At 42.7% G+C, this 12,033-nt stretch overlaps 2 protein-coding genes across 2 annotated transcripts in view; both read right to left on the bottom strand.

The window, feature by feature from the left end:
* Positions 1 to 12,033, bottom strand: part of LOC124270783 — an 88,747-nt gene that overhangs the window by 55,711 nt on the left and 21,003 nt on the right. The window lies entirely within an intron of this gene.
* LOC124270860 overlaps positions 1 to 12,033 on the bottom strand; it is a 35,414-nt gene that overhangs the window by 3,432 nt on the left and 19,949 nt on the right. The window contains exons 11-15 of the mRNA XM_046705923.1: positions 10,975 to 11,183; positions 7,940 to 8,053; positions 3,866 to 4,099; positions 2,911 to 3,089; positions 1,650 to 1,766 (exon numbers count right to left, since the gene is read on the bottom strand). Coding sequence (XP_046561879.1) covers positions 1,650 to 1,766; positions 2,911 to 3,089; positions 3,866 to 4,099; positions 7,940 to 8,053; positions 10,975 to 11,183 — 853 coding nt within the window. The remainder of the gene's footprint in view (positions 1 to 1,649; positions 1,767 to 2,910; positions 3,090 to 3,865; positions 4,100 to 7,939; positions 8,054 to 10,974; positions 11,184 to 12,033) is intronic.

Here is a 12,033-nt window from a genome sequence, read left to right on the forward strand (position 1 = left end):
TGTCTGTGACCTGTTCCAGAGATTGTACAGGGGTTCTGGATCAGCCTGTCTGTGACCTGTTCCAGAGATTTTACAGGGGTTCTGGATCAGCCTGTCTGTGACCTGTTCCAGAGATTTTACAGGGGTTCTGGATCACCCTGTCTGTGACCTGTTCCAGAGATTTTACAGGGGTTCTGGATCACCCTGTCTGTGACCTGTTTCAGAGATTTTACAGGGGTTCTGGATCACCCTGTCTGTGACCTGTTTCAGAGATTTTACAGGGGTTCTGGATCAGCCTGTCTGTGACCTGTTTCAGAGATTTTACAGGGGTTCTGGATCAGCCTGTCTGTAACCTGTTCCAGAGATTTTACAGGGGTTCTGTATCAGCCTGTCTGTGACCTGTTGCAGAGATTGTACAGGGGTTCTGTATCAGCCTGTCTGTGACCTGTTGCAGAGATTGTACAGGGGTTCTGGATCAGCCTGTCTGTGACCTGTTCCAGAGATTTTACAGGGAGTCTGGATCACCCTGTCTGTGACCTGTTCCAGAGATTTTACAGGGGTTCTGGATCAGCCTGTCTGTGACCTGTTCCAGAGATTTTACAGGGAGTCTGGATCACCCTGTCTGTGACCTGTTTCAGAGATTTTACAGGGGTTCTGGATCACCCTGTCTGTGACCTGTTCCAGAGATTTTACAGGGAGTCTGGATCAGCCTGTCTGTGACCTGTTCCAGAGATTTTACAGGGAGTCTGGATCACCCTGTCTGTGACCTGTTCCAGAGATTTTACAGGGGTTCTGGAACAGCCTGTCCGTGACCTGTTCCAGAGATTTTGCCAGGGATGTGGATCAGCCTGTCCGTAACCTATTACAAAGATTTTACAGGGGTTCTGGATCAGCCTGTCTGTGACCTGTTCCAGAGATTGTACAGGGGTTCTGGATCAGCCTGTCTGTGACCTGTTCCAGAGATTTTACAGGGGTTCTGGATCAGCCTGTCTGTGACCTGTTCCAGAGATTTTACAGGGGTTCTGGATCAGCCTGTCTGTAACCTGTTTCAGAGATTTTACAGGGGTTCTGTATCAGCCTGTCTGTGACCTGTTGCAGAGATTGTACAGGGGTTCTGGATCAGCCTGTCTGTGACCTGTTCCAGAGATTGTACAGGGAGTCTGGATCACCCTGTCTGTGACCTGTTCCAGAGATTTTACAGGGGTTCTGGATCAGCCTGTCTGTGAACTGTTCCAGAGATTTTACAGGGGTTCTGGATCAGCCTGTCCGTGACCTGTTCCAGAGATTTTGCCAGGGATGTGGATCAGCCTGTCCGTAACCTATTACAAAGATTTTACAGGGGTTCTGGATCAGCCTGTCTGTGACCTGTTGCAGAGATTGTGCCAGGGTTCTAGATCAGAATGTACAGGACTAGGTCCAGAGATTGTACAGGGGTTCTGGATCAGCCTGTCTGGAACTAGGTCCAGTGATTTGACAGGGGTTCTGGCTCAGCCCATAAAGGCCCAGATTCAGAGATTTGTCAGGAGTTCTGGATGAGCTCAAATGGAATCTTTGCTACAGTAGAGTAGAGTGGGATTCAGCAGTCCCATAAGGAGATCTAGGAATGGTAACAACATTGTTCTGTTTTCCACAGCTGGGACAACAAATACACAAAGCACGGTGTACTGTACCTGAGTCTGTCATCTCTGAGGCCATAGAGCTTCTTCCCAAGAACATATGGCTCCACCATTTGATTGTCTGAGAATGTCTTCAGTAACTCTCCTTTCTTGCCAAAAACAAATTGCCATCTGAAACAGGCACCACATGGCCATGTAATAAAGTGTTCAGTAGCACTACTGGTCTTCAGAATACTGGCTTTGCTTTTTTCTGAATGATAACAATATCTCATGCTGGTGAGAAGATGACTGACTTGTGGACAATTGTTTCTGTAATTGGACATTACATACATAGGCAACTAGTACTAGAGATCAGTTCTCAGTCAAGAGCTGGCTGACATATTGTGTCATCATACCCCAATAACTGACTTTCCATCAAGTAAGTTTGCTGTTTTTGTACTCAGTTGTATTACAGCGATATGATGAGGGGTTCTAGCATTGACCAGCAAAACAGAACAACATGCCCTGATACTGCTAAATGCTTAAATAGAATGCAATCAATCAAGCCACTTCCTGAAGATTGCACAGGTTGCTTGGAACCTATACTATCAAATACACCTGTGACCATTATAGGTTGTTGGGAACCTACCCTAATCCAGAATCCCCGTCTTTGACCAGTATAGGTTGCTGGGAACCTACCCTAACCCAGAATCCCCGTCTTTGGCCAGTACAGGTTGCTGGGAACCTACCCTAACCCAGAATCCCCATCTTTGAACAGTATAGGTTGTTGGTAACCTACCCTAACCAAGAATCCCCGTCTTTGACCAGTACAGGTTGCTGGGAACCTACCCTAACCCAGAATCCCCGTCTTTGACCAGTATAAGTTGTTGGTAACCTACCCTGACCCAGAGTCCCCGTCTTTGACCAGAATAAGTTGCTGGGAACCTACCCTAACCCAGAATCCCCGTCTTTGACCAGTACAGGTTGTTGGGAACCTACCCTAATCCAGAATCCCCGTCTTTGACCAGTACAGGTTGTTGGGAACCTACCCTAATCCAGAATCCCCGTCTTTGACCAGTATAGGTTGCTGGGAACCTACCCTAACCCAGAATCCCCGTCTTTGGCCAGTACAGGTTCCTGGGAACCTACCCTAACCCAGAATCCCCGTCTTTGACCAGTACAGGTTCCTGGGAACCTACCCTAACCCAGAATCCCCATCTTTGACCAGTACAGGTTGCTGGGAACCTACCCTGACCAAGATTCCTCGTCTTTGACCTTTATAGGTTGTTGGGAACATATCATAAACACAGAGGTAATGCAGAAGTTGAACACATACTTTTGACGTTCATTGTTCAACCCATAGCGCCACATGATGTCTTCTTGAGGACAGTTCTGGGTCCTGCCGGTCCTCGCCTGGTGCAGACTGGGGTCCTCTGTGTCAATATATGCGTCATACACGTAGTCCATTCTCGCTACTGGTTCCAGGAAGCTGGCCTTGTTGGTACAGTCTACAAACTGTCACACACATACCATTAGCCAGTGTATAATATCTCCATTCCATCATGATATATACCTTGGATTGATTTGCATAAAGAGCTTCCTTTCAGAACTGATGCGACCAGTTTTGCCATTCTTGTTGCCAACTTTAAACAAAATTTCTATCACTCATGAAAATCAAACCATCAATAAAACAAAATGACTCCTGTTGGCATATATCTAATTTAAATTTCATGGTTTCATACAATTGAGTCCAATATATTCAACTGAATCAGTAGATGTTAGTATTAGCTGGTTAGGTTTGTCAGTGTATCTGATCTGGGAGCCATTATTCTGCATGTTCACTGCTGTATTTGACATGTCACAATAAAGTTTGGTCAAGTACTGGTGATGTCACCACTTGTTTCTATTTTATGAAGTCATTTTTTCAAACTGGACTCAAAACAAAGCTTTCATCTCAAGCAGGTATAAGATATTTGTAATTATTAAACTGGAAATAGTCAAGGATGCAAAAAATATTTAACATTTGGACATTTATATTTTCAGAATTCAGGAATACAGGGGAATTGTCACAAATTTCATTTTAAGGTTCATTCTGATTCAGATTCATATCTAGGGTCTGCATGGTTGTACGTGGTTGTACAGACAGGTTACTATATTCATTACTGCTTACTTCTTTTATTTTGTTTCGATACAAGATTCTTGTACCATTGTCAAGCAGGAATGCCACTCAAAGAATGGTCAGTATATAGTTTGCTATGTACTAATGTCTCAGAGCTTGTAGATATACATACCACTTGAACCCTCCTGATTGTGTGACCATCATACACTGACAGGTAGAGAGTGTCCTTGTAGGCGAAACACTCCTCCACCCAGACGCTAAAATCTGGGGGCGTGTAGCTGTAGTTGTTCTTTTTCTTTTTAGTCTCTACTTGTTTCTTTGTTCTGGCAACTTTTGATTTTTTGCTTGATATTTCACTAAATTTGACAACGTCCTCCCATTTTTGGTCCTTTACTGTCTCCACTACCTAAATAAGGTGAAGAATGCAATATGTTATGTCAAGTACACAAGCTACATATCAATAACTGTATACTTCAGACATACTGTTTTTGTTCTTAAAGAGTTTCTTGGTCATATTAATTACTATTCTAAGATGCAAGAGACAAAACCTTTACTAAAGAGACACATCTGAATGTTTCTGTATTTAACTGATTTCATAATGGTAAAAATAGAAATGGTTGCTGATCAATAAGTGAAAATTACATGTTTTAAAGGCAGAATAACTGGGGTCAGTACACAAGGTTTCAGCTTCACATCTCTGATTCAAGTTCAACTGCAGTTAAACTACATGAACAAATCAACAAAGAAGGAACAATTAGAAGAACAAGAAACATGAATCACACTTCTTGGCCACAAATGCACCTTACTGGTTGGAACACCCATGATAAGCTTTAGTATCACTGTTCAATGGTTCTGAGGAGAAGCTGTCTACTGATGTTCAACCTGACAACAGATACTGCTCTGACTGGCCATGACACAGGCACAATTTCAGTCAGAGGCGACAAGTTCACAAGTTCAATTTTGGATAAAAATACAGAGAGTCTTATTTGGGGTACATATATGCATTTCTGCTGCTGAAAACATCTTGTAATTAGGGTAAGGTTCCTACCTACATGTGCTAATGAGCATTCAATATTCCATACCCACACCCTCAACCCCCTTTTGAGAAGGAGAACGAAAGGGAGGTACTTAACACCCAAACTAAACCCAACCCTGAAGGGTGGTAAGGAAGAAGATGTTGTGACCATGAACCATGGAAATGACAGAAGTCAAGAACAGAATCAAGACCAACGACCAAACTTTTTGGTAAGGGTGGCAGGACTCTGCCCACTGGGGAGAACTGACTGACCAAACAGAACACAATCCCAAGAATATGTGTGTCGAGTTGTTAGTTATGAATGAAGGAGCTCGGTGGGGTAGAAACAGCAGATTTCTTCAATGATCTGGGCTACTGCAAATGCCTGACCGAATGAGCCTTCAAGCCCTCAAGGGGAGACTTACCCTTAACACTGTGAGCCATACACAGAGTAGATACCAGCCAGCGACAATTAGTCTGTTTGCTGGCTGGCTCCCCAGTCTACCCTCCACCATAACAGCAGAACAATTGGGAACCCTTGTGGATCCCTTTTGTTCATTTGATATAGAATTTGAATCCCTTGCAGACATCAATGGGTGAGTACTTGAAGGAGAGGTCCCAAATGTGGAAGGCTGTGAAAGAGCAGGAAGCTAGGACCTGTCACCCGGAAAGCGTGATTGATCTTTGGTAAGTATTATGGAGGTAAATTTTGACCCAGTCTTTGTGAAACACCATCAGTGACACTGCCTTCTGCAAGAGGTAACATTAAAAAGTAGAGAGAGTTCGTCAGAGAGACGAAGGACTTGAAAACATATGAGAAGACAGCCAATCAAGAACAATCAGCAATTCCAAAGTTGGGCTGGTTCACCTAAGAATCTCTGCTCAAGCTGGAGTCATACAGTAGAACTGAACATCAGCAACAGCGGAGAGGAAGAACCAGCACAGGGAACATGAATACATGAAAGAGGTAACCACATCCACAGCTTCCCAGAGGACCTGCTGCAAGCTAGAAAACCTGGAGCCAACCACTCTTGGTCTATGAGTACCTTCTTGAGATCCTATGAGAGAGCCTACAGGCTTACCAAATCTTGCCGTATAGGGTGCATCCTCTAAGCCTGCCATACCAAATCTACAGATGCTGCGGTGTGACCCAGCAGACGGTGCCAGGTCTGAGCCGAGGCCTCAGGGCAGGAGAAGCAATATAACACTAACTCTTGTACCCTGGTGATACGATTGAGTGAGAGAGAGACATGACACCTACAAGAACTGATCCTGAGTAAGCATTAGGTTTGTGTTTCATGATATACCTCAAGCACCGAGTGTGTAGAGCCTATCTAGACTCGCTGGTTGAGTTAGTGCTCAACATTTTCAACCACTCATCCTGTGTTGGCGCTACCATGAATTAGGTAAACACCCCTGGATCAGTGGACTAGCTGAAGGGGATTACCTGAAATTGGTAGCAAATCATGTCAAAAGAGAACCAAAGGTATCTCTTGAATCAGGGGTGTGACAGTATGCATCCTTGTGTCGACTGGCATGAGCCAAATCGCTGGACTGAACACTTTGAGGTTGAGTATGGGCCTATAGCCTCTGGGCTTTTTGGTAAAGTGGAAGTATGTGGAATAATGAACCATGAATAACGGAACTCAATCTATAGCAGACTTGTCCAGTTGAGCCTGGATTTCATCTTGTAGAACCTTTGTCTTCTCCAGGCAGGACGGCACTGGAGTGCACCTTATCCGAAGAACTCGGGAAGAGAACACTGTGGAAGATGACCTTCCCTGAGTTTGGACAACACCCAAAGATTGGCACAATTCTTCCTCTTGTCTTAATTAGCAGCTGCTGGCAATATCCAGTAGAGCTGGAAGTCAGTGCCATCACTGAGGAAGAACCAGCACAGGAAGCATGGGTGCAAGAGAGCCACAGCTGCTCCAACCAGGCCTTGAATACATAAAGGAGGTAGCCACATCCACAGCTTCCCAGATGACCTGCTACAACCTGGAAAAGAGGGTAGAACCCAGCCAATACAGGAAGGTCACCTGGGTTTGCTGTGTAGAAGCCGAGGTCGCCAGCCACAGCCAGTGTATGCCCATAACTGTGCACATCACCTGTGGTGCAGCAGACTGAATAGATCAGTAATGCAGCATGTGGTAGAATGTCAGCCATATGCTGAGTAGAAGTGAAATGGCCCCTCAGAGCCCTCAACCTCCCCTACATCAAATCATGCCCCGAGCCCCAGCTACAGACCAAGGGCCAAGCTGATGATACTAGGGGTAAGAAGGGTTCCAGTGGATGCTCCACTCGGTACCAAGCATCAGATTCCAGAGCAGGTTATGTCAAAGCAAGTGGCTTGGAGCTCGTGGGTGGCTGAGGCAGTGACATATCTGGCCCTCAAGTCAAGACAAACAGTCCTCCTTGGCTGGAGACAATGCCTCTGGACCAAGCACCTCAGGTACCAGATCGAGAGAAGCACTGAAGACCCAACCAAAGCCCAGGACTTTCTATCAATGAATCTTTACCATCCAAACTGTGAAGTTATCAATACTCATCCATAATTCCTTGTCTGAGCATTCCAGAATATTGTTGATGTTTCATCAAAACATATGGAACAGCACTAACATATGTCTCTCATTGTTTATGAGTATTACAAAGAATTGAACATTTTCAAAATTAATGTTTATGGGTACAAGTATGGTATATCTCAATACTTATGGAATTAATTTCTTTTCCTACACTGAACATCTGAACTGGTCCCATAAAACACTTGAATATTTTCCAACAGACAATATAGACTAGGGCTGCAATGATTCAACCAGACTTCAATTCGATTTTCGATATTGGACCCTCGATTCGATCATTTTTGCTTCTTCATACAAGTAAAAACATCAGATTTCATTTAACTCTCAGAGTCTGCATTTTTAGTGTGAAATCCATCGCCAACTTGGCGATGTCTACTAACAACAATTCTCATTGGATAATTAACCCTATCGCCTTATTTCAGGGCTCGAAACTGCTCAAGTTGGAGTCAAAATTACATTCTGGCTGTGTGGAAATAATTTAAATAGGTATTCAAATATTGAATAAAAATAGTGATAATGGTTATCGAAAATCGAAACTAAGGTGTCAGATTTGATTTTCGAAGAACCGAATCGAATCATTGCAGCCCTATTATAGACCTGGCTAAATGCTGAGTGTGGAACAACAATCAAGAACAATGACTTTCATCCTTACATATGTTGATAAAGTGATGTCCTTCGTGAAGCAGTAGTCCAGAGACATCCTCATCTCCTCCTTCCAGCGTTCACCACATCTATGAATAGTGGTTGCAATGCTATCTAGTACATTCTGTAAGAGACAATGACAGTATTTGTAAAACTAGTGCATATACTCACACAAATATGTTGACAGCCAGTTAAAATTGCTGTCAGCAAAAACTTTTTGAACAAATACTCACGACAAAGTATGAAACAAATAACTAAATTTCCAAAATGTTCTTTTAAGTGATAATTTACTTTACACAATGTCAGAACTTGAAGCAGATTTTACTTAAAACAGCCCTTCTTTTGCATGCCATCTGTCCAGCATATTTTGACACTACAATGGCCTTTGGTAGCTAATGATTGGTCAGGAATATAGACAGTTTCCACAGTAGCTTGCAATGAATGATCCATGGTCTGTTTCACTCCATTCCATCCCTAAGTTAGAAAATGCAAAAATCAACCTCTATTGCACTCATACTTACAACAGGGCAAACCAACTAATTCCAACAGCTTTTACAGTAACTAACAATACCAAACCGAATACCACCACTCAGTGCATCAGTCAGTAGAAAGGTTTACAACTATCCTGTATGGTTTACAACCAGAATGTCCCCACAGAGCAAACCAACTATTTCCAACATCTTTTATAGTGACTAACAATACCAAACCGAATACCACCACTCAGTGCATCAGTCAGTAGAAAGGTTTACAACTATCCTGTATGGTTTACAACCAGAATGTCCCCACAGGGCAAACCAACTATTTCCAACAGCTTTTACAGTGACTAATAATACCAAAGCATATACCACCACTCAGTGCATCAGTAAAGGTTTACAACTATCCTGTATGGTTTACAACCAGAATGTCCCCACAGAGGGCAAACCAACTATTTCCAACAGCTTTACAGTGACTAATAATACCAAAGCATCCTGTATATACCACCACTCAGTGCATCAGTAAAGGTTTACAACTATCCTGTATGGTTTACAACCAGAATGTCCCCACAGAGCAAACCAACTATTTCCAACAGCTTTTACAGTGACTAATAATACCAAAGCATATACCACCACTCAGTGCATCAGTAAAGGTTTACAACTATCCTGTATGGTTTACAACCAGAATGTCCCCACAGGGCAAACCAACTATTTCCAACAGCTTTTACAGTGACTAATAATACCAAAGCATATACCACCACTCAGTGCATCAGTAAAGGTTTACAACTATCCTGTATGGTTTACAACCAGAATGTCCCCACAGGGCAAACCAACTATTTCAAACAGCTTTTACAGTGACTAATAATACCAAAGCATATACCACCACTCAGTGCATCAGTAAAGGTTTACAACTATCCTGTATGGTTTACAACCAGAATGTCCCCACAGGGCAAACCAACTATTTCCAACAGCTTTTACAGTGACTAATAATACCAAAGCATATACCACCACTCAGTGCATCAGTAAAGGTTTACAACTATCCTGTATGGTTTACAACCAGAATGTCCCCACAGGGCAAACCAACTATTTCCAACAGCTTTTACAGTGACTAATAATACCAAAGCATATACCACCACTCAGTGCATCAGTAAAGGTTTACAACTATCCTGTATGGTTTACAACCAGAATGTCCCCACAGAGCAAACCAACTATTTCCAACAGCTTTTACAGTGACTAATAATACCAAAGCATATACCACCACTCAGTGCATCAGTAAAGGTTTACAACTATCCTGTATGGTTTACAACCAGAATGTCCCCACAGGGCAAACCAACTATTTCCAACAGCTTTTACAGTGACTAATAATACCAAAGCATATACCACCACTCAGTGCATCAGTAAAGGTTTACAACTATCCTGTATGGTTTACAACCAGAATGTCCCCACAGGGCAAACCAACTATTTCAAACAGCTTTTACAGTGACTAATAATACCAAAGCATATACCACCACTCAGTGCATCAGTAAAGGTTTACAACTATCCTGTATGGTTTACAACCAGAATGTCCCCACAGGGCAAACCAACTATTTCCAACAGCTTTTACAGTGACTAATAATAATGACTAATAATACCAAGCATATACCACCACTCAGTGCATCAGTAAAGGTTTACAACTATCCTGTATGGTTTACAACCAGAATGTCCCCACAGGGCAAACCAACTATTTCCAACAGCTTTTACAGTGACTAATAATACCAAAGCATATACCACCACTCAGTGCATCAGTAAAGGTTTACAACTATCCTGTATGGTTTACAACCAGAATGTCCCCACAAGGCAAACCAACTATTTCAAACAGCTTTTACAGTGACTAATAATACCAAAGCATATACCACCACTCAGTGCATCAGTAAAGGTTTACAACTATCCTGTATGGTTTACAACCAGAATGTCCCCACAGGGCAAACCAACTATTTCCAACAGCTTTTACAGTGACTAATAATACCAAAGCATATACCACCACTCAGTGCATCAGTAAAGGTTTACAACTATCCTGTATGGTTTACAACCAGAATGTCCCCACAGGGCAAACCAACTATTTCCAACAGCTTTACAGTGACTAATAATACCAAAGCATATACCACCACTCAGTGCATCAGTAAAGGTTTACAACTATCCTGTATGGTTTACAACCAGAATGTCCCCACAGGGCAAACCAACTATTTCCAACAGCTTTTACAGTGACTAATAATACCAAAGCATATACCACCACTCAGTGCATCAGTAAAGGTTTACAACTATCCTGTATGGTTTACAACCAGAATGTCCCCACAGGGCAAACCAACTATTTCCAACAGCTTTTACAGTGACTAATAATACCAAAGCATATACCACCACTCAGTGCATCAGTAAAGGTTTACAACTATCCTGTATGGTTTACAATCAGAATGTCCCCAAGCCTTGTTCACTGTTCTGAACTGGAAAGAGAATAACTAATAGTATCCAGCTAGCGTCAGAATGAATGATGTTATGACATCAAAACACAAACAGTTCAGGAAATGTTTCATCTCACCTTCCTGTACACACCCTTGAGAAACGGTATCAGGTTGAGCTTTGCCCTTTGACCTCCTGCAGCTTTCCAGAATAAAGTAATTTTTCTGCTCTTCTGAAGACGGACCTCATTTCGATCAATCAAGGATGAGTCTGGACTCAACAGGTGGACTACAGTCTCTGTTGTGTCATCCCAATACACCTCGGTCAATGTAGGTACTATGTGTTGTCCTGTAAGAGCCAATGAAAAACTTATCAATTAACTTATTAATTAACAAATCTAATTAACTGATTGATATCTATCCCAACTGAAATGAATTTTCTGTTTGATTGGCATTTAGAAGTTGGTGACTAAATAAGAAAGTAAGAAAGTTTATGGATAACAACTTCTTTATTATATATGATGCGACGTTTCGGTATGGATTCTTATACCGTTGTCAAGCAAGAGTGAAGTACTACAGCACAGAACAGACTTATATACATGAACAGGGATTAAGTAATAACATGTAGGAATGAATCAGGGGGATGAACAACAACAACAAGGCACGGTGGCAATAATGTAGTGACAATAGGAAGCCAATGGTGGTGGGGGTAGAAACAAAATATACATGCTGATGAGATTAATTAACAATGATAGCCCTCCTGCAACACCTCAACCAACAGCACCCCCGGGTCCAATTCACCTTAGAAACAGAATCCAGTGGTCAACTTCCCTTTCTAGATGTCCTTGTAACCAGAACCCCAGCCAACAAGATCCGAACCAGTGTCTATAGAAAGCCAACCCACTCCGACCAATACATTCATTTTGACTCCAACCACCCCTTGAGAACCAAAACTGGCATTATGTCCACCCTCACCAGACGAGCCATCAACCTTTCCGCCACCAGTCCCACTACAGAAATACAGCACCTCCGCCATGTTTTCACCAAGTTCAACCACTACCCGCCAAAACTAGTCAAAATTATCAGCACCACACTCCACCCAACAAGAAAACCGGCCCCCAACAAACCTGAACCAGCACCTATTTGTATCTCCCTCCCCTTCATAGGGAAGACCTCTCACCACATCAGCCGTCTCCTGA

This window comes from Haliotis rubra, unplaced genomic scaffold (genome assembly GCF_003918875.1).
Source record: "Haliotis rubra isolate DU_JTF1 unplaced genomic scaffold, ASM391887v1 Scf1020, whole genome shotgun sequence".
Classification (NCBI taxonomy): domain Eukaryota; kingdom Metazoa; phylum Mollusca; class Gastropoda; order Lepetellida; family Haliotidae; genus Haliotis; species Haliotis rubra.